This window comes from Elgaria multicarinata, chromosome 6 (assembly GCF_023053635.1).
Source record: "Elgaria multicarinata webbii isolate HBS135686 ecotype San Diego chromosome 6, rElgMul1.1.pri, whole genome shotgun sequence".
Lineage (NCBI taxonomy): Eukaryota > Metazoa > Chordata > Lepidosauria > Squamata > Anguidae > Elgaria > Elgaria multicarinata.
Genome location: NC_086176.1, coordinates 37,642,438 through 37,666,762, shown reverse-complemented (window position 1 = coordinate 37,666,762; position 24,325 = coordinate 37,642,438). Strand labels below are relative to the sequence as shown.

Genomic DNA, 24,325 nt, shown 5'->3' with positions numbered 1-24,325 from the left:
ACACACCCAGCTTGTAGTTAAACAGTGTTAAATAGCCTTCTCTGATAAAGTAAGTTGATGTGAACTTCTTTTAAACTGGCTCTAAGCCTGTGCTTATTGTCTCCAATACTAAAGCTATGTTGCCATGCTTTCTCTATATAAAGCAACTCTGTCGTAAGTCACAACAGATTTTCCAACTGGGCGTGGTGGTGCAAAGAAGAGTCTCCCAAGAAGATCTAATGGACCAAGCAGGTTCGTGTGAGAGAAGCTGCCCTTGAGATATGCTGAGGCCCAGCTGTAATGGTTAAGACCAGCACTTAGAATTAAAGGCTGAAAGCCAGCAAAATTGTTCGAAACTGGTGAGATATGATCCTAATGCCTAGTCCCAATTGACAATCTTACTGTACCAAATGAAGCTTCTGAAAAGTTTTCAATGGCAGCCCCATAATAATACATTATAGATATCCAGATGGGAAGTTATCAGAGCATGGATAACTGTGGCCAGATTATTCCTATTCAGGAGGGGGGTCACAGTTGGTATAGCAGCCTAAGCTTTGTGCCACGGAAGCCACTTGGAATTCCAAAGCTAAAGTTGATTGATTTATTTAAAACATTTATTGGCCACTTTTCAGGGCAGAAGCCCTCATAAGGTGGCTTACAACAATAAAATATTAAAGCAATAAAATATTAAAAATATTAAAAGCAATAAAACAACAATAAAAACAACAATAAAGCCAGCTGACACAGTTCTACGACTAGGTTGAGGATGTTTTGGAGCGATCATATCGGTAGCCAGGGTCATCTCCTCATTCCAAGTGGTGACCAGGACCTCGGCAGGACCTCCAGCTAAGCCTGCAAGAAAATCCCCTAGAGACCTCAGAAAACCATCCGGATTTATCATCCTCTGGAGGTGGACTGTCAACTTTGGTCCTCCACCCCTGCAGATCAAAGGTCAAAACTGATCAGATGATGATCTGTCCTTGCCAAAGGAGTCACCACAGGCTCCCCCACCTGCAGTTCATTTTCTCCCAATTCAGCACAGAAGACCAGGTCCAAAGTGTGTCCTGCTACATGTGTCGGGCAAGATATTATCTGAGACAGGCCCATGGTTGACATAGTGGCCATGTAATCCTGAGCCACTCCTGACAAAGTAGCCTCAGCATGCATATTGAAGTCCTCCAGACCATAAGCCTTGGGGTCCTCAACATCATGCTCGAGACCATCTCAGTCAGCTCAGGCAGGGAGACTGTTGGGAAGCAGGGCGGGCAGTACACCAACAGAATCCAAGTCCTGTCTCAGGTGCCCAGTACCAGGCACAGACATTCAAAACTGGTTGACTGCTGGTTGAATCTAATAGCACTCCCATCCAGGAGTGCAACCCTGCCAAGAAAAGGCTGAAACCAATAGGTCAGGCCAATAAACTGCCCACCCACAGTACCTTGTTTGTCTACATTTGCTTCTGTTTATATCTCTCTACTTGTTAAGCTCTTTCAGTAAAATAAAGACCCCATTCAGATGACACACTAAGCCATGTTGGTTAAGCATTTTGAGCAAAATGTTATGGCTTAGTGTGTAATGTGAACCATTCCTAACCATGGTGGCTACACAACCACAGTTTAAACACGATCGCTAACTACTTGATGCAAAAGGGCTTAGGGTGTTGTCTGAACAGGCCATAAATCTTCAAGTTAGAGCCTTGAGACAGGGCTTACCTGGATCAAACTGAATAAGTTTGGAAGGGGCCACAGTAAAATCCTTTCCCGATGAAGCAGTCACTTCATTGACCTGTTAAAAAGCAATATGCAAAGTTAGGCAGGACTTAGAGACTTGCGTAATGGGAGCCTAAGGTTTGAATTACACCTGTGAACCCTATGGCACAGAACATTCACTTTGGCTTGTTGCCTTCCAGCTAGAGACGGGAAGAGGGAAGCATCCCATCCATAAGAAGATGCAATGCAAGTGTTGGCATAAAAGTATAAAGGAAACCCTTTTACTTTTATTTTTCTACCAGCAGGGAAAAAAATGGAGCGCTAATAAAATATCTAAGGGAAACGGTGAGCCTCATTCATACTAACAAGGGCTATAACCCTATGCCTATTTATTCAGAACTAATGGCAGGGTTGCGTTTTAGGACTGTAGTAAGTAATCAACTTCTCTAAAGTCTGAATAAAGGCTTGACACATTCCTGAGGAAAGATGGTAGAAAAGTCAAGGGGGGAATGAGACCCAAATCAAGCCATGGGAGACACATTTGCTAACTCCAGATTTTATTGGACTTCCCATCATCTCACACTATAGGCTACACTGGCTAGGGCTGATGAAAATTGCAGTCCAGCAACATCTGGAAGGCCATATGTTCCCCTCCTTTTCTTTAGTCAGTGGCTTGGGTCACAATACTGCTCTGCTAACCAGGCTCCTAGTATTTCTACCACACCTGGCCAATCCAGGCTGCCGCCAATCATGTTACAAACCCCTATTAGATTCTACACCTGAAGAGACACGCAATCTGCACTAGCTAACCAGTCTAGGTCCAAGGTCAGACCCCAGAGTAAAGGCATGAAAGAAAGAAAATTGCAATTGTTGGCTTACTTATATGAAAAATTTTACTTCTATGGAAAAAATTCAAACAAAGCAAAGGAAGGCAGTACCAAAACAAGGGCAAAAAAAGTGCTCACAGTAAAAGAATGTTATTTTTCCATGGATCACTTTTGTTTAATATATTTGTACACCATCCAACCTCTTACGATATCAGGACAGTATACAATAAAAGCAGTACAAGCATAAACTATAGCAATAAAGGGCAGGAAATGCATAAAACAAACAGCTCACATCAACCAGCTTAAAATGCCTGGGCAAACAAATTGGTTTTGACCTGGCAGGGAAAAGAATATGATGTCAGCGACAGTCGCACCTTCATGGCAAAGTCACATAACATACCAACATTAGTTAGAGGAGAGCTTCCCCTGCTGATCTTAAAGCACAGGCAGATGGGATAGGGAGAGGTCTCTTTCAGATATTCAGTTAAAGCACTAGGGTGGCTACTTACACCCCCCAAAAAGGAAATACATTGGCCAAAAAGAGGGCAATGAAGCACCTTGATTTACATAAAATGTGAATACAATAACGTATATGGATAGATGCAGATTTAGAAATAAATACTATAATTGAAATAGAAATACCACCACCTTTGTGGGAAACACTGTGACCAGGTGACTGGAGTGCCTGCTCCATTTGCTGTCCAGGTGTTAACTGTTGGTGGGTAACCTCAAGACCTCTGCTCTTTTATGGTTGTTTTTATCTTTAAAAAGAACTTGGACTGGACATCACTTCAAATAGAGGACTGTGTGCCGTAAAGTAGGACACATGGCCAGCCTATCAAATGCTCACCATAGAATGCCTGTTACCTTAAAATTCCAGGGCATTGCTCTTCCCCACTCCTCCTACTGCACAGGTTAGCAATAAAAGGACAGAAAGAGTAGTGCATTCTACGAAAGGCGATTGGAAACAGGGAGGTCAAGAACGACAGTTCCCATAATGCCTTAGATTCCCTCTTTTGAGACTCAGTATTTAGGAGGAAAGCTGTCAAGCAAAAAGACACAGGTTTGAAGGGTGGAAGCCATGGACATTGAAAGTGCTTAAGTCAGCTCTATACTGCCCTCGAATGCAAATATGGGTTTGCAAGGGACATACAATTGGTTTGAAACCCTACATTTAAAAGCCGCATGTAAGCAGGGAGGGAGGAAGAAAAGCAGCTAGTTCGAGGATTTTTAATAGTGAGACTTAAGAGTAGAAACAAGGGCATGCATAGAGGCTCAATGACCTATAAGTCCCCTTCCACTCTATGGCCTTAGCTAGACCTAAGGATTATCCCAGGCAAATGGAGGAGTCATCTCTGCCTGCTCCCGGGATCCCCTACGTGTCATTTGGATGCACAGGGATGATCCCGGGACAATCCCAGGATATAGCCACGACCTATGATTCTGTTCTGTGATCCCTGAAAAGGCAGGTATTGAAAAATCTAGAATCCTTAAAGAAAGGGAAAGTTTGAGGCATTCATCAGTAGGTCAAATTATGCACATTTCCCTGTTTTTCTGTTTCTTCATAACATCTGAAGTGCAAGTTAGGCTGCAATCCTATACACAGTCCTGGGCGAAAGCCTCACTGAAATAAATGGGTCCTAGTTTTTTATTTATTTATTTAGTTATTTATTACATTTTTATACCACCCAATAGCCGAAGCTCTCCGAGTGGACATGTGTGGACAAGTTCTGAGTGGACATGTGTAGGATTGTACTGTTAGGTTAACAAATGGTACAGAAGCTCTGCAGAATGATATTGTGCAAGTCCAAACGCTAGTAAATTGCAACATGGGAGAATGTGCTTTCTTTTCAACCCAATGGTATTCTTTGATAATAACATTACCTTTACTGCAACGAAAGCAGAATCTGTGGTGTGCCCCAACCTGGTGATCTTCAAAGGCAGCATTCCCACATTTTCACACACTTCATAACCATCTTGTTGCATTTCAATTTTAGACCATTTCAGTTCCAATCTGTGGTGGTGGGGGAGAGAAAGAAAACACTGTAGAGGAAAAATCTTCATAGGAATACCAAAAGAAACTTCTAGTGGCTGAGGATCTGAGACAGGTGTCATTTATTTCTTGTATGTTTTCAGTTCAAAAATTACTTTCTATCAGTGTGTCATTGTACTAAGGAGGAAACCCAGGAGAGATATAAGCATGGCTTAATTTGAGCAAAAGGTTTACCACAGCTAATCCTTGAATGTGTTTTCATGTTTAGGCTCAAATCCTGGAATTGCAAGATGTATTCATTGGAAGAGAAGTGCCTCTGAGCATGCACAGAATATATTGCCTTCACCAGAGTGTGATGATAATCCATGCCTATGGTTTTAGGTAGCATTTGGGGCATTCACATACGCATGTGCAAACACAAATCATTCCAGTTTATTGCACTTGCAAGTTTATACCTGAGAACACGGAATCCAGCTAGAATAATTAGAACTAAGGACATCAAAGGACAGATCTGATTCAACTGCAGACAAAGAGGTTAGGTTGAATCAGGAAACAACGAATTTCAGTTATTTTTTTTAGCATCGTATAAATAGCACAAAAGAGTTCCCCTCTCCCCACTGCTTGCTATAGGCTAATGTCACAATATCTAAAAAGCACATGATTTGGTAGAGAGAAAAAAGAACTTCCTGATTGGGTTGTTCCACTTTTTTTGCAGAACAGTTTCTGTAGTACTAACCATGCAGCTATTCTACAAGTAAGAAGGGAGTGCTGTTCACCTCAGAAAACCGTTGCTGGTTGCAGAGTGATGGAGTAATTGAAACTTTTGAAAGCTGATTTCAATGAACATTACTTCATGATAGGATTTTTTTTAAAAAAAACTTTTCATGGAGGAAAGTTCTGCCCTTTAAAGCAGAACCTCACCTCAGAAATCTGACCCTAGGCTGCTGAACTGACAATATTTTGTCTGAGTTATCACATTAAGAAGTTGATCACTGATAGCGATGAAAGCTCCATCGTGTAAACACTTTTCATAAGAGTGTTTTGGCCAAACTCTAACATTCAAGCTACATTATTGTTCCATTCGAAAATTTCTCTCATACTTTCACTCTCTGTTCGGGTGTAAAAACAACAATGGTCTGGTACAGTGAACAGAATGTAAGGCTTGGACTAGTGAAAATTGGATTCAACCCTCACCCACGAAGCACAGTGAATAACTGACACTGTGGCTGAAGCTAACAGTGTGGCGGTGAGGCAAAAGTTGCAACAACAACAAAAATAAGTAATAGGATGGCCGTATGGAAAGGAGGACAGGGCTTCTCTATCTTTAACAGTTGTATAGAAAAAGGAATTTCAGCAGATGTCATTTGTATGCATGCAGCACCTGGTGAAATTCTCTCTTTATCACAACGGTTAAAGTGGCAGGTTCCCTGACCTCTTGAACAGATACAAAAGAGGGCAGAGCTGCAGTTTTAACTGTTGTGATGAAAAGGGAATTTCACCATGTGCTGCATGCATACAAATGACATCTGCTGGAATCCCCTTTTCTATGCAACTGTTAAAGATACAGGAGCCCTGTCCTCCTTTCCATATGGTCACTCTTCGTATTATTATCGTGATTTAAATGCCTTGGAGTAAGGATGGATACAGATATTATAAATAGGGCCAGCCTAAGACATCTGGTTGTCTGAGGCAAACAAGCTGACATCTCCCCCATTGAGAAGGAATGCCCATTTGCAAAGGAAAATGACTACTTGTGAGTAGGGCTCTCCTCATGAGGAGGACTTCTACCAGAAGCCATGGATGTGCTGCAGCTAAGTCCTAGGTGGGGCTCCGGAAACTCAAGCTTATAAATCTCAGTCCTACGCAGGGATGGCTGCTGAAACAACACCTTAATCTACACCATAGCCAAGCTCACAAGCCTTTGTGTTCTTATAAAAGAGCACCACATATTAATATAGCCTGTGCCACAGGTTTGTTGCCCAGGATCTACAGAATTTATTTATTTATTTATTTATTACATTTCTATACCGCCCAATAGCCGGAGCTCTCTGGGCGGTTCACAAAAATTAAAAACATTCAAAGTATAAAACAACAGTATAAAACCATACTATAAAATACAATATAAATTTCATTGAATATAGAATTCCATTGATTATAAAAAAATCTTGAGTTGCAGTCTATGCAGTATTAAAACAGAAATAAATACCCCCCCCCCCATATCTGCAATGCTTGTCACATTTCGACAATTCGTTGTAAAATTACTAACCTGTATAAAAGCAAGTTATTTGAGGCTGATTTTAGAGACATCTAGTGGCCAATTATGGAACTGAAGCAATTTACATCCTTTCATGGCTTTCATCTGTGTGCTCAAAACCATGTAGTCAAGAGATGTACGCTCAAGTCCTTCATTATGCCTACTCATTTTCTCATTCCAGGATGTCTGGATGTTTTACTAAAATTAGTACCCAAGAGATTCCTGCCTTCTCATATCATCTCAAATTCTACCATTTTTTTTTTTAAAAAAAAAAAGCAGTGAAAGGAAAAATAATAATAATCCAGCCACACAGTGAACAGAATTTTATCTGCATTTTTATTTGACTGGAATTATATTTGTTTTGTAAATACAGGAAATCAAAGAAAAAGATTTTAACAGAATCTGGGCCCTTTGGCACATGTCCCCAATTCCTAATAGGCTATTATAATAAAGAAATAATGCCGAGCAATTAGAGAATTTTTTGAACAGCGTCTTGTGAATCCCAAGAAATTAGAAAGTTGTCTCTACTCAAAGAAAATACAGGCCTGGATAGATGTACAACATCCATACCTCTTGCAGAATGTGGATGTTGTATATTTAAGCAAGCCGGTGTTTCCCTGGTAAGGAGGTAATGCAGCTCAAAACACACCAGGACCCACAGGATATGTTTTCAATAAATTCTGATCTGTTGAAATCACTTTGTGCTGTATTTCAATTTGTGGTGTTACTTTCTTTGTTTGTAACCACTACAGTAAAAAGAACATTTGCAGATGGCTGTTATGAAAATACTGTTAGAGTGAGGAAAGGTGGTAGGTTTGGAAGGATGGGCCTAGCTATCGATTACACTCTTTTGTTATTTGATGTTTTAAATACGAATTAAAAATTATTCCACATATACTTGGGACACGTTACCAACCCAGATCTAGAGTGACCCCTAGCTGCCAAAAGGTATATCAAAATGCAACTTTCCTATTTGCAACTCAGCACTGGAATTTGCCCAGGTGTTTAATTCCACCCCTCTGCAAGCAGAGATACCATTGTCATTGTCATTAATATTATTTCTATCATATTTCACAGTGAGGAAAAGTACTTGCCAGACCTGCTCTTCTACCATGCCCACAACAGTATTACAGAGGAGTCTCTATAGGAAAAGTGAGCAACAGTACAATCCTATGCACCAGGAGTGGATAACATGTGGTAGCACTCCAGATGCCAATGGGCTGCAGCTCCCATCAGATTTATCCAGCATAGCCAATAGTGAGGGCTGATGGGAGTTGCAGTCCAACAACATCTAGAAAGCTACACATTCCCCACCCTGCTGTATACGCTTACTCAGAAGTCATCCCCATTGAGTTCAATAAAACATACTCCTAAACAAGTGCGTATAGGATTATAGCTGAAGTCTTCCTGTGGTCAAATGGGTGCACATACTGTGAAAAATGTTTGATTTATACTAAGCACAATCCAGTGCATTTTTTTTAATTGTTTTTAATTTTTATTTTTATTTTTTATTTTTTTGCAAACCGCTGGATATTAAAGCACAGGCTATTTTTCATTTATAAAAATGCAAAGCACTGTGTCTGTCTGGAAGTGACATCTTCTGATTTTGCAATCTTTAATCTCACATGTTTGGGTGATCAGGGGGGAAATGGACTGTGCATGCTTAAGGCCATCATGACCGAAAAAGTTCCAGGACTGATACCCAGCAATGAAAACAGGTTCCAGGACTGAATATGTAAGACCAGGTTGTTAAATCTTTTTAATTCTCTCATTTCAGACTACTGATTTCCTAGTTTTGAGAGAAACTAACTGAACGAATAAACAACAACAACAAAACTCAAGCTGATAGCTTTTCTTGAACCACTTTATTTTCTTTATGCAACTATGCAAACTTTCAGGATATGTGTATAATTCTACACAACTCTAAAGCCTATATATTCCTGTACTAGTATGATCTATTTTACTCAAAATGTCGCATGCAAATCCTTTCCCTTGCTTGGATATTTTTTTAAAATAAAAGCAGCTGTGGGAAGGTACAATCTAGAAAGGAAGATAGCATTGGGGGAGAGACAATTAAGTATTTTTCTGTGGAGTATTTCCCCCATTAAGACTGCTGCCCACTCAGCTCCTTTTTACCCACATGGGATTAGGAGAGCTGTTACAGTATATTTCACTGGTGCCAACTTGTGGCCTTCCAGATGTTCTGGCATTCATCTCCTATCATCCCCCACTATTGCCCATGCTGGCTAGGACTGATGGGAATTGTAGACCAAACATCTGGATGCACACCCCTAGAATAATGGCTAAGAGGCTGAGCTATGACGATTTTTATTTATTTTATTTTTATTTATTACATTTCTATACCGCCCAATAGCCGGAGCTCTATGATGATGATGATGATGATTGATAGCTGGAACAGGGAGGTTTGAGCATATAAAACCGATTCAGGCCCGCTTGCATTGGCTGCCTATATGTTTCCGAGCCCAATTCAAGGTGCTGGTTTTAACCTATAAAGCCCTACATGGCTTGGGACCGCAATACCTGATGGAACGCTTCTCCTGACATGAACCTACCTGTACACTGATCTCAACATCTAAGGTTCTCCTCCGAGTGCCTACTCCGAGGGAAGCTCAGAGGATGGCAACAAGGAAGAGGGCCTTTTCGGTGATGGCCCTCCGAATGTGGAATGATCTCCCTAATGAGGCTCACCTGGCGCCAACATTGTTATCTTTCAGGCGCCAGGTCAAGACTTTTCTCTTCTCCCAGGCATTTAACAGCATTTAACAACGCTAAGTTTGTTTTCTAACAGACCCAGAACTGTTGTTTTTAAATGGATCCTGTTGTTTTTATACTGTTGTTTTTATGTTTCTGATGGTTTTTAAATTTTGTATACTTTTTAAATGTTTACTGTTCTAACTTTTGTGAACCGCCCAGAGAGCTTCGGCTGTGGAGTGGTATATAAATGTAATAATAAATAATAATAATAATAATAATAATAATAATAATAATAATTGCATTTCTATATCACACCATAGCCAAAGTTCCCTGGGCAGTTTACAAAGAAGTTCTTCGTTTGAATCTTGCCTCTGCTATGAACTCACTAAGTAGCCTTATTCAAGCCATTCCCTTAGCCAGACCTACCTTACAGGGTTGTTGTAAGGATTTCAACACAATAGCATCCGCGAAGCACTTTGAAAGCTATATAATCGCAAAGTATTATTTCTTTATTTCTTATGAGACAACACAGCAACGACTCTCTAGGCACCAACAAATCTACAATTATTGCTTTTTAAAAAATGCAACCCTGCAACTGCATCATCTCAGCTTTGAAAGTGTCTGCAAGTATCTGACTTATGGAAGGAAACAAACAACAGATGTTGTAGACAATGCATGACAATGTTTAGAGAAAGTTCCAAGTTACGTTTGAGGTGCAGCAGAGTTTCCTTCGGGATCAGTAACTTGGATCTCCAGGTTGTCCGAATTCCCCTCCCAGTAAGGATCGATGACGTAAAGTATGATTTTGCTATTTAGATCCTTCTGGCTGAATTCTTCCTGAATAAATCCACCTGAGGAAATAAGGAAGATATGGACAAACAAAATGCCTTAAAAAAAACCCTATTAATTATTATTAGAAATCAGTGAAGAAATGTGGTGTGGATGCACCGTTCCCAAATAAAACTGCCTAGGTCAGGCTGATGTTATAGGAAATAACCATCACCACATAGTGCAGCTAGCCACAGGTTGTTAGGGGAAAGGATGGCTTAGAACAGGGGTGCACAGCCCACAGGTCATATTGACCCCCTTAACTGTGGCCTCTCGTAGGCAACCTGACCCCTGCTACCAAATTCTCTCCCCCAGCAATCCTGAGACAGATTGCGGTTTCCTCGCTGGTAAACCACCCAGAAAGCTTCAGCTATGGGGCAGTATAGACATGTAATAAATGAAATGAAATCCGTATGAAGATCATTGGGATTGCTTGCAGAGGGGGCGGAGAGAAGGCTCTTTATTCTCTTCCCCAGCAATCCTCATACAGATGACTCTTTGCCTGGTGCTGCTAGCAGCAAGGGAAGATCAATCTGTATCAGGATCGCTGGGAAGTGTAGCGGTGTAAGTGTGTATGTGCACATGGGGAATATTGGAAGCTGGTCCATCTAGGCCAGTATTGCCAACACTAACTGGCAGTGGCTCTCCAGGTTTCAGACAGGAGATACCAGGGTTCAAATCTGGAACCTCCTGCTACCGCTTCCATGCACACACATGTGTGGCCCCAGACTCCCAAGCCAGCATCATATGCGGTCCTCAGGGCCAAAAAGGTTCCACACTGCCGGCTAGATATTTGGGCAGATCTTCAGCTACCTCCCCTCCAATTGGTTTGAGCCTGGGCATTTATTACTTCACGGTACCTAAAATCTCCAGATACCTCTCACCCATTCAGTTCCAAAAGTCTTCACAACACTTCTTCTCTCACCCGACCACCACCAGGTGGAATGCCACTGCCGATTTGGAAGTGCTACCATCCTACTATGAAGGGGGGGGGGGGGAGGGAAGCAGATTGAAAGTGCTTGCAGTTGTATGTATTCCCTGGGAGTACTTGCTATTTAGGAAGTGATCACAATAATTTATGAATCCTGCTTTGAGTTGATGGAATAGAATAGGATTATACAGAAAAATAAATAAGATAATCAAGCTATTAAAAGAATTCATCGCTGGCACCAACTTGGGCGGGATCTACACTACTACTTTAAAACAGTTTATAACAGTAGTGACAACTGTTGGGGCCCAGGACACACTCCACATACAGTTTTCAAACCATTTTCAAAGTGTCATATCCTGCTTAATGTAGATCTGGCCTTGGGTTCTTCACATTTCTGCAGAGTTCTAACCATATTTTGGACTGTTTTCCTGACCCCCTTCTCCTGACAAAGCTTTCTAGCAAAAGTTAAATGTCTAGTGTGTAAGCTCATCCTAACTATTCTTTTACTTTTAGTGTAAGCATATTGGGCTCTGATCTGTTGGGACCGACCTTCTTTCTCAGCTAAATCCCCCCAACCCCGCCACCCCTGGCAACACAGAGAGGCGAAAGAAAGAAAGAAAGACAGACAGACAGACAGACAGACAGACAGACAGACAGACCTCTACTGGTGCTAATTGAGTTGTTCTTTCTCTTTCTTTCTTTCTTTAGCCCCTGCATGGGTAAATTTAAGGGGGAAAGCAGTTGGGAGAGAACGTTTAACCCCCTACACACACATACACACACACACACACACACACACACACCTATGCCTGGTGGCCATGATCTGGATCGGAGCACTGCAAGCTTACACTAAAGTAGAAAACAGGTTAGGATCAGCTACATGCTACACATACAACATAGTGAGTAGTTTAACTCCTATAAGCACAAGCTGCAATATTACTCAAAACAAGCCACCATGAACTAGATTAAAAAGGTGATATACCTGTTGTTATATTTTGCAAGTAGCCATATTGAGGGCCTCTTAAAATTTTAAAAATGATTTCATCATCATCCGTATCACAATCTGATGCCTTCAGTGACCGGATAGTAATGTAAATACCATAGTTGCCATTTTTCAGAAGTTCTACATCTGAAGCACACCGAAGATAGACAATTTCTGGGGCTGTTTTTGCTGGGCTGTCCACCTGAAATGAAAACTAAACATTACTATTAATAAGAAGTTAGATTTTGATGCAAGGAAGGCCCAGGCTTTGCTTTGTGAAAGCAAACTTTTCTACATCTCAATCAAAGCAGGAGATCTTAATCTCAAAATGGTTACGCTAAACATCCACTACTTAGAAAACCAGGGCATGCATGGCACACATGTAAGCCAATGTGGGGGGAAATGCATCAAAATGAGTCCTTCGAAATGAGAGTTCAAATGTCCTCTTCACATGTGAATCAGGTGAAAGAGCATCATAGCACTCAGAAAGGGTTTGCAGGGCTGTAGCTCTGGTCCCACCTCCGGGATTGCGCAATTCCATGGCTTTGTCCCCAGGTTCAATGCATTAGGGAAGCGCCTACACCATCCTTCTCCAATGGACCCCTCCAGATGTGATGGGCTACAGCATGAATGTCTGGGGCATGCTGGGAGTTATAGTCCAAGGCATCTGGAGTGCATCAGGTCGGGGAAGGCTGGCCTGCACACATAGGATTTCCACACGTTCTGGAGCTCTGCATTATCACAGTTCCATGATGCATAGACATTTATGCACATTGTAGGCTTTTCCTGTTGGAGGCGAGAAAGTGTTCAGCAAAATTATTAAGGAACTTCCACGCCCCACATAAACAGTTCATTTTGTACACGAGTAGTTCAAGGCATCCTGATTACTCAAGAAAGATGAAACTCAAAAATGGATGGTGCTAAGTACATTTGATTCTTCTACAGAATATATAGACCACCCTTCAGCTGTGCATCTAGAATGGTTTACAAAAATACAGTACTGCTATCAGATCTCAGAATAGGGGGTGATCAAGGAAAGCCATACCCAGGGGATTGGATGCTGGGCATTTGAGGAAGGAGCTAATAGTGTCTGGCTGCTAGAACAATATATGGTGTGCTAGTGGAAACCAACACTTGTACAACATTTATTTATTTAATTTATATACTGCCCCATAGCCGAAGCTCTCTGGGTGGTTTACAAAAGTTAAAACAGTGAACATTAAAAAGTATACAAATTTAAATCCATCAAAAATATAAAAACAACAGTTTAAAACAGTATCCATTTTTAAACAACAACAGTTCTGGGGTCCATTAAAAACAAACAGCATTTGTTGTTAAATGCTGTTAAATGCCTGGGAGAAGAGAAAGGTCTTGACCTGGTGCCAAAAAGATAACAATATTAGTACCAGGCGAGCCTCATCAAGGAGATCATTCCATAATTGGGGGGCCACCACTCTCTCTTGTTGCCATCCTCTGACCTTCCCTCAGAGTAGGCACTCAGAGGAGGACCTTAGATGCTGAGCACAGTGTACGGGTAGGTTCATGTCGGGAGAGGCGTTCTGTCAGGTATTGTGGTCCCAAGCTGTGTACATCAATACTGCTTGCTAGTGCAACAACTTTCCTGGGAAATCTGTCATGCTAGCGAGTGCTATTGAGATTGCACAAGCATTGGTTTCAACTAATACAACATAAATAGGACACTGTTGGGTCCTTCTCTGGGTTGCTCTTTCACACTTGAAGCACCCTTGGGGTGGTTTCTAGTAGAAGCCAGAAATGTGGATTTATGCTTCCAGAATGGAAGCTGAATATAATAGTGTGTGCACGTGCACATGTGTGCGGAACTTGCCTGAATGATGAACACCACAGGCTCTACTTGCATCTTGCCATTTATGGTGAAGCCCTGATTCACTCCATCCGTGGCCACAAATGTAAATCTGTCAATCCGAGAATTTCCTCCTCCGTGCCGATAGGCAACATTCCGGGTGTCCACATCATGTTGGCTAAAGCTTTGCCGCCATAGCCCAGACTCTCTGTTGTAGAGCTGGCCGTACTGTGGCAGCTGTGCTAGGAGAAAGGAAAGGTTTTGTGGAGCTGTGTCTGGGTCTGAAAGCTGTAGGACATCTGGAGAAATGAGCGCCATGCCACCTTCAAATAATCTTAAACCCTTGTTCTTGACCAGTGAGGGTAAGGCTTGATCCACTGTCTCCAAGATGATCTCAAACTCTCCATGTTTAGTTCTTAGCCCATTGCTGATGATGAATCTGGCAAAAAGAGGCAAGGCAGCCTTCAGCATGTGTTCCTGTTTCACCATCTACTGAAATGAAATATAACAGACACCTTTACTAAAGGGCTTGCCTCTTAGGGACTTCCTTCGAGATATATAGCAAGACCCCAGTCTCTGCTAGAATGGGTCTTGGCAAGTATCAAGCCTAAGCTCAGACACAGCATTCAAATGATTTATGACCAAACCAACTCTGTAAACTGACTACAAATTGTGGGAATGGTTACATGTATTATTACACCCACATTTCAATATTCTGTTATGTTTCAGTATTTATGCTCAGTATATATCATTACAGCTATATTTCAGTTTCTGTTATGTTTCTTTTCAGTTGCTAAAATCAAATACTGATTTATTTTAAGCACTTATATATCATTTTTGTTCAGGTACACAACATTAAAAATCCTGGGTGAATAAGGAAGTCTTCACCTGGCATCAAAAAGATAACAAAGAGAGGCCCAAGCAAGCCTCCCTGAGGAGAAAGTTCTAGAAACTGTGCACTCCAACAGAAAAGGCCCTATCCTGGCCCACCACCAAGCCATTTCTCTAGAAACTGCACAGGAATCCATAGAAGGGACTTGAATGAGAACCTTAAAACCTAGGCAGGTTCACATGAAATGTGGCAGTACCAGTAATAATAATAATAATAATAATAATAATAATAATAATAATAGAAGAAGAAGAAGAAGAAGAAGAAGAAGAAGAAGAAGAAGAAGAAGAAGAAGAAGAATTTGGCATGTATTTTGCTTTTAAGCGATCTACTTGTAATAGTATGTTAATTCTAAATCTACAGCATCAGCAAGCCGGGTTTCCTCTTTCCAATGAACTATAATTTTGTGTACTGAGTTGGGTCACTGGAACTGTTTATTCTGAGTGGCAGCAGGCCTTCAAGGTCACAGGTCTTTGCCAGCCCTGCAATCTGAGTTCTTTTCAAATGGGGTGAAATCCTAAGTAAGATTTCCATTGAGCTACAGCCATTTTGTTCAGCTCAATATTTGGATCATTTATTTCACTTTAGCCCTAAGTTGGAAAGTCAGGCCTAAACCTCTTGAGGTCAGAAACACTTTGATACCTTTGAGGTTCTGCGCCTGATGTAATGACCTCCAGCAGTAGAGTTTATGACCTCCTGGCCAGAGAAACTGCTGATATCCAGGTTACCATCCTAATAAACTTCCACTTCCACTGATGATTAGAAATTGACCAACTTGTCTGTAGGCATGATGCCATCAAACAGATGGGAACGAGAACAGGCAGGCCAAATACTTTATAGGAGTAAGAAATATATTTACTGGAGGGTACTATTCCCATCTGGGAACATTGTAGCAGCTGTCTGCACTGACCTAACACTTGTGCCAATGGAAAAACGGATGCCCTGTCATCAGTTTAGTTATGTCAGATCTTCAGCGGGAATGAAGGAGAGTCTGTGGACATAGAAGGACATTTTGGGGATTTTGAGGGATGAAGGAAGGCACTATGGTGGCCAAGTGCCCCACTTTACAGAGGACACTCCTCTATTTGAAGGTATCCTCTGATTGAAGGGCTGTCCAATCTACATCTGGGTTTAAAGATACAAACCAGTAAGAGAGGGAATGCACCAGAGGTCTTGAAGTTGACCATCAACATTTCATACCTGGGCAGCCGACTGAGCAGGCATTCAGCCTGGTCACAGTCTTCCCCACTATGATTAGATGTATTGCATTTCTATTTAATTGTGTGTGTGTGTGTGTGTGTGTGTGTGTGTGTGTGTGTGTGTGTGTATATACACATACATGAACAAATGCCATGCAAATCTGTGTCCTCTCTTTGTGTGTGGGGTGATGTTATTTCACTTTGGAAATATGTAAGTAGCTAAAGAAGATACTAATCAATGTTAGGGCCAAGGTTCCTGCCCAAGGCAAAAATTATTTTCACTAGTTCCCCAGCAGTGAATTATACTTTCTATTGAAAGGTTTTCTTGATTGCAGCTCCTGTTCCTTATTCCGCAAGCAAATGGAGTAAACAGGATGGATTTTTTTTCTCTATTCACTTGTATGGAATGAAGAGGGGGAAAACTACCATTAGGAAAATGGAAAGGGCAATTGCCCTGTGATTTCGGACCATGTTGCCTAAAGGGTCTGTGATGTGGATTCTCCCTAGAAGACATCCCCTGGAATTTTGCTACCCTACAGAATTCTCTGTACTGCCTATTGGAATGAGCCAGCCCTGGTCAAGAGTACAGAAATATGAATAATAACGAATTATTAGACTCCTACTTTGGAAAGGCCCACAGAGATATCTGTCCAAAACCTGAGTAAGTAAAAGCAATTCAGCAAACGGTGCAGCACATGAGGATAGATTATCTGTGCTTTAACTTTCAAAGGAAGGCTAATAATTACCATGCAAATGGTGTGCATTGCTAGGTTCTTCCAGACAATGGGGTTGTTGTTTTAAGGGAACACCATGCTCCTATGCTCCAGCATGCTGTTTATTTCATGCTTAGTTCTGCTCCATGTTTCCCCCAGGAATGGGAAGCAGCCAACGTTCTCATCTCTCTGATGAAATTTGGGGGGGATAACTCTCGAGCTTAGTTAGGAGGGCAAGTCACATGGTCTGATTTCACCATTACCAAGGTTTTCATGCTTTTGCAGTTCATGGCAATAGAGCTGGCTGCAGAACTTACCATCTGTCATGGCATTTAAAATATAAAAATGGAATCAGAGATAGCGCCAGCTCATTACAAAACTGATCCACCGTGTCAAAATGGAGGACATTAGCATGTTCTTTTAGCATCCTGCTGCCAGCGTCTGATGTCAGATTGCTAATCACTTGAAGTCATCTGTCCAAAACAAGCAGTGCCAAACCCTTCTTCCAGGCCAGCGGCATCAAACAATGCTGGGAGGTTTACGATGGAATAAAGTGCCTTAACGGACGGTAAAAATCTGATCATTTAAACCCCCCATTTAATTAAATGTCACCAGCCCTTGGTGTTTTATTTTTTAATAATCTGCCACAGTAGTTATATCTCAGTATATAACCAAATACTTTGCCAAATTCTAACAGCCAGGAACATAATTTACAATGATTAGAACAGACACGTATATCTTCGTTTCATTAAAATCCGCTGTCAAAGTGTGTCTGGCCGGGACTTAATACAATGAGCATGTCTACATGCAGTGTCACAACATTTAACTACAGGTATGTATATACACACACATCTGTAGTCAAAACAGTATCTATAACTGAATATGAACACATATTCATACTATCTTAGATAAACTGGTACAAAAACATGTTGTGCATTCAGTATCTGGCTTGTATCAGGCTTACTAATTAATTAAAAAGAGAAAAATCACAGATGAGGAGAGAAAATTGATACAGAACTGTCAATAGATACAGATTTGTTTTATTAATTAGCCACCCTGCTTTTTAACCATCTAATTGGGATTCCAATTGTATTAAATATCTCATTAGAATATATTAAGTGAAAATATCTCTCAGAACAACATGGCAAATAATTGTACTATTTGGGAAGAGTTATCTTAAATGTGTTGCCTGGATCAAGATGTGTATCTTTCAACAGGAGTCAGTTCTGATTTTTAAAAACAAAACTTCCATTTTGTCCAACATGCAATTAATCAATTAGTAATTTAACCCTATTCCTTGAAAGTACTTAAGAGACCTCACTCATGCTTGGACCTGCTTGAAAATGACTGCAGGATTAAACTGGTTTTTTTACTTCAAATGCAGAATGATGTCCTGAATGTGTACACCAACTTTTCCTTCCGCTATTTCAACCTGCAATGCAGATGACACACTGTGTTGTCTTTTATATCTTTCCTTTCAAACTGGGTCATGCTATAAGTCCTTCAAACACAGATCGTTGCCCCAAGCATATGAATCAATGTAGCTTTGTTGTTGGCGTATTATTAATGCACTCTAAGTCGGGCTGCCTTTGAAAATTGTTCAGAAACTTCAGCTGGTCCAGAATGCTGTGACCAGACTGTTAACTGGGAATGTTTACAAGGAGCACCTGACTCCCTTGTTACAACAGCCTCACTGGCTAATGGTCTGTATCCAGGCGCATTACAAAGTGCTGGCTAGGATTTTAAAGCCTTACATAGCTTGGGACCAGGCTATCTGAAAGACTATCACCTTGTCCTATATGAGCTTGCCTAGTTTTAAGATCTTCAGGGGAAGCCCTTCTGTTGCTACTGCCATCTTGAGAGGCACATTGGGTGGTGACGTGAGAAAGGGCTTTGTCGGTGGCTGCTCCCAGGCTGTGGAAATCCCTGCTGAGGGAGGCTGAGGTTCTGCTAAACACTGAGATACTGGAATGAAACTTGGTACACACCGTCAGGGCACAATTCTACATTTCAAGTTCAAAGCTCAGTCCATGTACGTGATTTCAAAGCTGGACAGAAAGCGCAAGGACACTATGCAAAACACTATGCGATGTCTCCATGAACAGAGACATTCGAATGAAAGTTGGTGTGAATGCTTAGGACAACATTCTGTGTTTCAAGGACATGCCACAGCATGACCCATTTTGAAAGGAGTATATAAAAAAAAGACAACATAAGATATAAAAGACCGTCTAAGCCAGTAAACACAGTAGAATCCCATCTAAGATGAGTTGTAGATCTCCACCCAGAATACACAGTTTCCCTTACTATAGCAGTTTCCCTTACTGCAAAATTTGCTAATCTTGTAAGGATTTGCGAGTCTCAGCTTGTTCCCCCTTACCTTGAGAAATAAGGCCCAATGGGGCCATATTATTAATTGGTGGCTTTAAGAGACAACTAAAATGACAATACACAATCCATTGACAATGCATGTTCCAGTCATCAACAACAGCATACCTTAGATCACAATGTTAACTATTGCCTATAGATGTCAGTCGGCTACCCATACCATCCTTATCTTAGATCAAACAAGGATCTAATTTATAATCCCCATAAGGAAAGTACTGTAGCAGCATTTTGCATGGTTCCAGCATTGACTATTCCTACTTCCCCCATGGTTCAGCCAATTTTGCTACTCACTTAGTAAGAAAAGCAATAGATCCTTCACTGCTTACCTGAACATATCTCTGGGAGAAGCTGCCTTGCTGTTGTGGACATAGCAAACTGCCTGGCCTGTCACATCCATTTGGCTGAAACTTGTAATGGCAACTCCAGGATAGCTGATGTACTCAATCTGTCCATGCTGAGGTGGGGAGGTTATCACGTAGAGGAGCTCCTCTGGCTTCTCAGTGCCATCAACTGCAAGGAGGACGTCCGTCATCAAGAGGCCTCGGTCACCTTTCAACACGGTGAGGGGCCTCACAAAAACGGCAATGTTTCCTATAGGATACATCAAGCACGATGTATTAAGAATATCCTCTATGTCTTTCCTTCACTTACGGACAGGTAAATGGTTGCAACCAAACCCATAATGCATAGCATTGAGCAGAAAGTTCATAATTTGTTTTTTTTAGAACAATTGATAGCATCTCATCCTTCATCCTCATACTAGGAGCAATAGGAAGGTCACCTGAAGCAACATAACAATCCAGTTCGCACACAACAAATAACCCATGGTTAATAAACCATGAGTTGTTTAGGACTACATGGGAGTGAGCAAGCATGCTGGATCCAGTCCTCTTGGGCATTTCTGCTTTACTAAACAACTTAGGGATGCCTCATCCCTGGGTTGTTCTCCATGATGGGCAAAACCATAACTTTGGGTTGTTGAGAAAGAGAGACAACCCAGAGTTTGAACCCATGGTCTGTACATGGGATGAGAGCTAGCCACCATCTCTGTGATTGTGACTGCGCTTTTCTCAGCAGTTGCTATGATAATAGTTTTGGGCTTACCAAATGTGTGGACTGGTTCTGCACAGTTTGGTAGCCACGTACAAGATTACATGGAAAAATTTCAGTAGCATGAACCAATCCTTAGAATGAAGTAATAGAAGGAAGGTAGTCTATGCAAGGATCAGAAATAAAATTACCCTTTTCCATGTCCTTAATGGCAATAGGGAAAACCACCACTGGAGACCTGTTGTTTCCATCCCACAGGTGAAACACAAAACTGTCTTGTTCCTTTGAGCCAATCGCTCCAGTGTGTATATATCTCACAGAGTTCATGTCTATGTTCTCCTGAGTACACTTCATCCCATTATGGAGCGTCACCCAGTCACGGCCTACCTAGAAAGAAAAACTGTCACTAAACAAATAAAATGCCATTTATTATTCAGATGTTTTTCTTGTGTTTGCTCACTTATTTATTTATGGCCTTATGAGTCAACATTAATACCTTTAATTAATACCTTTTATTAATACCATTAATAAAAAAGTAGACTCTGAAGCAAATAGGCATCCAATGCAGATCACGGAAAACATGTGTTTGCCTTTGCTGGCTGCTCGATAACTGAGTGGCACCAGCTGAAGCCTCTGAGCCATCTTCAAGAGCAGCCCTATCTACAGCACATTACAGTAGCCCAGATGTACAGTAGCCCAGGAAAGAGTCACTATGGACATGCTATCCCAAGTCCAGGAAGCCATAGGTGTTGAACCAGCTAGAGCTGAGAGTAGGCACTCCTATCCACTCAAGCAACACAGATCCAAACAGTTCCCCTTCCCCATGGTACTCTTTGGAAGTGGTTCTCCAGGAAGATGAGAAACTGCCATATCACCATGTCCCCAACTCCCACCTCATGCAGCTGCTCCAAGGAGGGTACTGTAGTATCAAAAGTCACCAAGAGGTGTAGGAGAATAAACAGGGTCTCCCAGGTCGTCTACCAGGATAACCAAGGCTGTTTCAGTGCTGAGACCAGATTGAAATGGGTCTAGAAAATCCATTTCACCCAAGCATATTTGAATTGATCAACCACCACCCACTCCATTACCTTGCCCCCAAATGGGATGTCTATGAGTGTATTGCTTGCTAGTGATGGAAAATTACAGGTCATAGTCCTTAGTCATGGTAACCATGTGAAATATATGGATCCAAGAATGTAAGCAGCAATGCACATTAAGCACACGGAGAATAAAAAAAACACTGTGGTATACCTCCAGAACACACTCTCTCATGCACACACACACACACACTTTCCCTGAAGGAACTCTGATGGCAGATGTTACTCTCATGCAAACAGGGCATCCACCACTGGTTTGTTCCAAGGATCAGGATGGAAATTATCTTAGCCACAGCAGTGTGTTTCAAGCCCATGAGAGACATTTAGGAAACAGAAGGATTATGCTCACTCCCATTCTAACTGAAGAAGGCTGCGATCTCGGTTTCCAATATTTGGTTTTGTTTTGCTGAAATACAAATACTGACCTTGAGCTGAAGCTGTCCATTTTCTGGGACTCTCTCAAATAAATAATAAATTTGTTCCCTAGGGGTGTCTTTATCTTCGGCTGACAGAACAGCACTAGAAATAAACTGGGCTTCCCCCATATTCACCTCTATCTTACCCTTCCTGCAACAAACAAACAAAGAAGTCCTGGTGTATTTGCTTAAAAAGAGAGTAATCACTGAAATAATGACATGAAGAATTACTCAAAGAACATCCCTCTCTCAAACAGATAGATGCTTCAAATGCAAGCAGGCAAGGCTCCATTCTGGTGAGATCTTAAATTATGGACTAGTTCATATACAATGGCGTGAGAAGTAATGGAGGAACATTAAATCATTCTCCCTTCTCTTCCCTTGTGAGGGATTTTCTATGAAGTGTTGCATCAGGCTGATGGGAGCCAACAGTGGCATGTGGTCATTTACCCAATGCGCATGCATTTGAAAAGGAGAGGGGCTATGTTTCCCCTTCCTTCTCTCACAAGAAAACTGCAAGTATCAAAATGCACGATTCAGCTGGGTGCCGTAATTAGGAGTAAGTCCCACTGTGAATTCTGAAGGGCTTACTTCTGAGTAAAAAATGCATCGGATCAGGCTGTTATGGAATATTGCTATCCTGCACACATAGGCTGATTCAATTCTATGCAGGTAGCCTAGTCATGTGCAAGATTGCAGCCCAATGGTAAGAGAAGAGCCGTATTATCATACTGCTGTGCTTTTTGAGTGTTCGTATTTAATGCTTGGGGGAAATCCTTGAGGTCTCTTGGCATTCAACTGGAACACACAAAAAGAGCTGTTCACTAAATTTTGAGGTTAGTTGGAGGGGCTACACATATCCCTAATAAATGCCACTCCCACGCACCCACCCCAATCACTGCATTCCCCCCTTCTCTCCATTACTAATGTCCTTTACTGATTGTGGCAACTTCCAATGTTCATTCTCTAAAGGGACCATTTGTTGCAAAATACAGGATTTTGAAAATCTGTTTTGGGGTAGGATGGGGGTTGTATTTTCCATATAGTTAATGTCAGTTTATTGCAATTAAATTGAAGAATGCCCGGGCAGGATCTACACTACTGTTTAAAGTGCTTTAAAGCGCTTTATAACAGCTTTGACAACTGTTGGGGCCCTGGACGCATTCCATATACAGTTGTCAAAACTGTTATAAAGCGCTTTAAAGTGCTTTAAAGCAGTCATGTAGATCCGGGCTTGGTCTAGGTGGCACAAGAAATAGCCCTCATCTAGTGTGATGATAGCAAACGCAAGAGGAAAAAGATCTGGTCCAAAGTATGGAATGACCAGCAGAGGGTGTGCAAAGATCATGATTGCATTTAAATCATCTTCCAAAAAGAAGTCTAGACTGTAAACTTGTTGAATTTGTATGTAATATTTGCATACATGTATAGTTATTTGAACATACACATGGAAGAAGTATACCTGCGTTCATAGTCATTTCTGATTTAGTTTTGGCTGCTTTGCTCATTGCAGAATGGTTGGCATTGTGGTAATTTATAGGGGACGAGCTCTATTAATCACTAATTTGCTGCTTCGATCACTGCCGAATCATTTTGTCAGAACACATCCACCAATTTGGAACAGAAACATGTGGCTTACTTGCTCAGCACTGGTTTCTCATCATTAACTGGAATGACCTCTACCGAAATGGTTTTTGACACTTTATGTTTCCCATCTGATAGCTGGATTGAAAAACCATCAGCTAGACTGTCCGAGTCATCATGCATATACATCAGCCGCATCCCTGGAAGGTGAAGTGAAGGGGATGGTAACACGAGAGAGGGGAGGGGGGTGAATCTTTTCCTCTCAAAATCTCTTTCACATCAGTTCCCATGCTGCTGCTCCTCCAGCCCCCGCGTTTCTGCTGGGCACAGCCAGTGTGTTCCAACTGGCATGGGACAAGCCTTGAAAACAGCAGCTGTTCATTAATCCACTATTGACTCAAGAACACAATTGCGGCCCGCTCAAGTCATAAAGTTCCTTTCCAAACAAAAAGTAGACTTCTAATTTCTTATTCCCCCATCCCTCCTAAAGTTTAAATTTGCAGCTTCCCTTATTAGCATGGCTAAAAAAATAAAATTAAAAAAATAATCATATTTCAGCCTCTCTCATGCTACGTATTCTTTGAAATGTTGGGAGGAGCTCCAATGTAGATGTCTCCCTCTTGGCCTGGGGCCAGGACTGGCCTTAGGGATGGGCCAAGCTGGGCGGTTGCCCAAGACACCATGCGGAGGGGGGGCAAGCCAAGATAAGGGCCCCCCAAGCAGAGATGAGGGGGTGCCAACATCACACCTGTGCCAGGCCCCATAATCCTTTTCGGTAGCCCTGCAAAGGTGACCACGGGTAGGGGGGTGGAAACCAAAGGCACTCCTCACCCGGGATGCTATTTATCCTAAGGCTGGCTCTGCCTGGGGCTTCTGATGTTATCTTCTGGGTGCAACAATTGAAGTGGCTGCCACACAGAGGGCACAAACTCAGGAGTAAGCTCCATTG

The 24,325-nt window shown here is 41.7% G+C and overlaps 1 protein-coding gene across 1 annotated transcript in view; it reads right to left on the bottom strand.

Annotated features, from left to right (window-relative positions):
* The window catches only part of FREM1 (FRAS1 related extracellular matrix 1), an 80,727-nt gene that overhangs the window by 14,328 nt on the left and 42,074 nt on the right, over window positions 1-24,325 (bottom strand). Inside the window, exons 20-28 of the mRNA XM_063129244.1 lie at window positions 23,432-23,576; window positions 21,802-21,943; window positions 20,471-20,666; window positions 19,556-19,820; window positions 14,065-14,479; window positions 12,219-12,420; window positions 10,184-10,328; window positions 4,400-4,529; window positions 1,692-1,764 (exon numbers count right to left, since the gene is read on the bottom strand). Coding sequence (XP_062985314.1) covers window positions 1,692-1,764; window positions 4,400-4,529; window positions 10,184-10,328; window positions 12,219-12,420; window positions 14,065-14,479; window positions 19,556-19,820; window positions 20,471-20,666; window positions 21,802-21,943; window positions 23,432-23,576 — 1,713 coding nt within the window. The remainder of the gene's footprint in view (window positions 1-1,691; window positions 1,765-4,399; window positions 4,530-10,183; window positions 10,329-12,218; window positions 12,421-14,064; window positions 14,480-19,555; window positions 19,821-20,470; window positions 20,667-21,801; window positions 21,944-23,431; window positions 23,577-24,325) is intronic.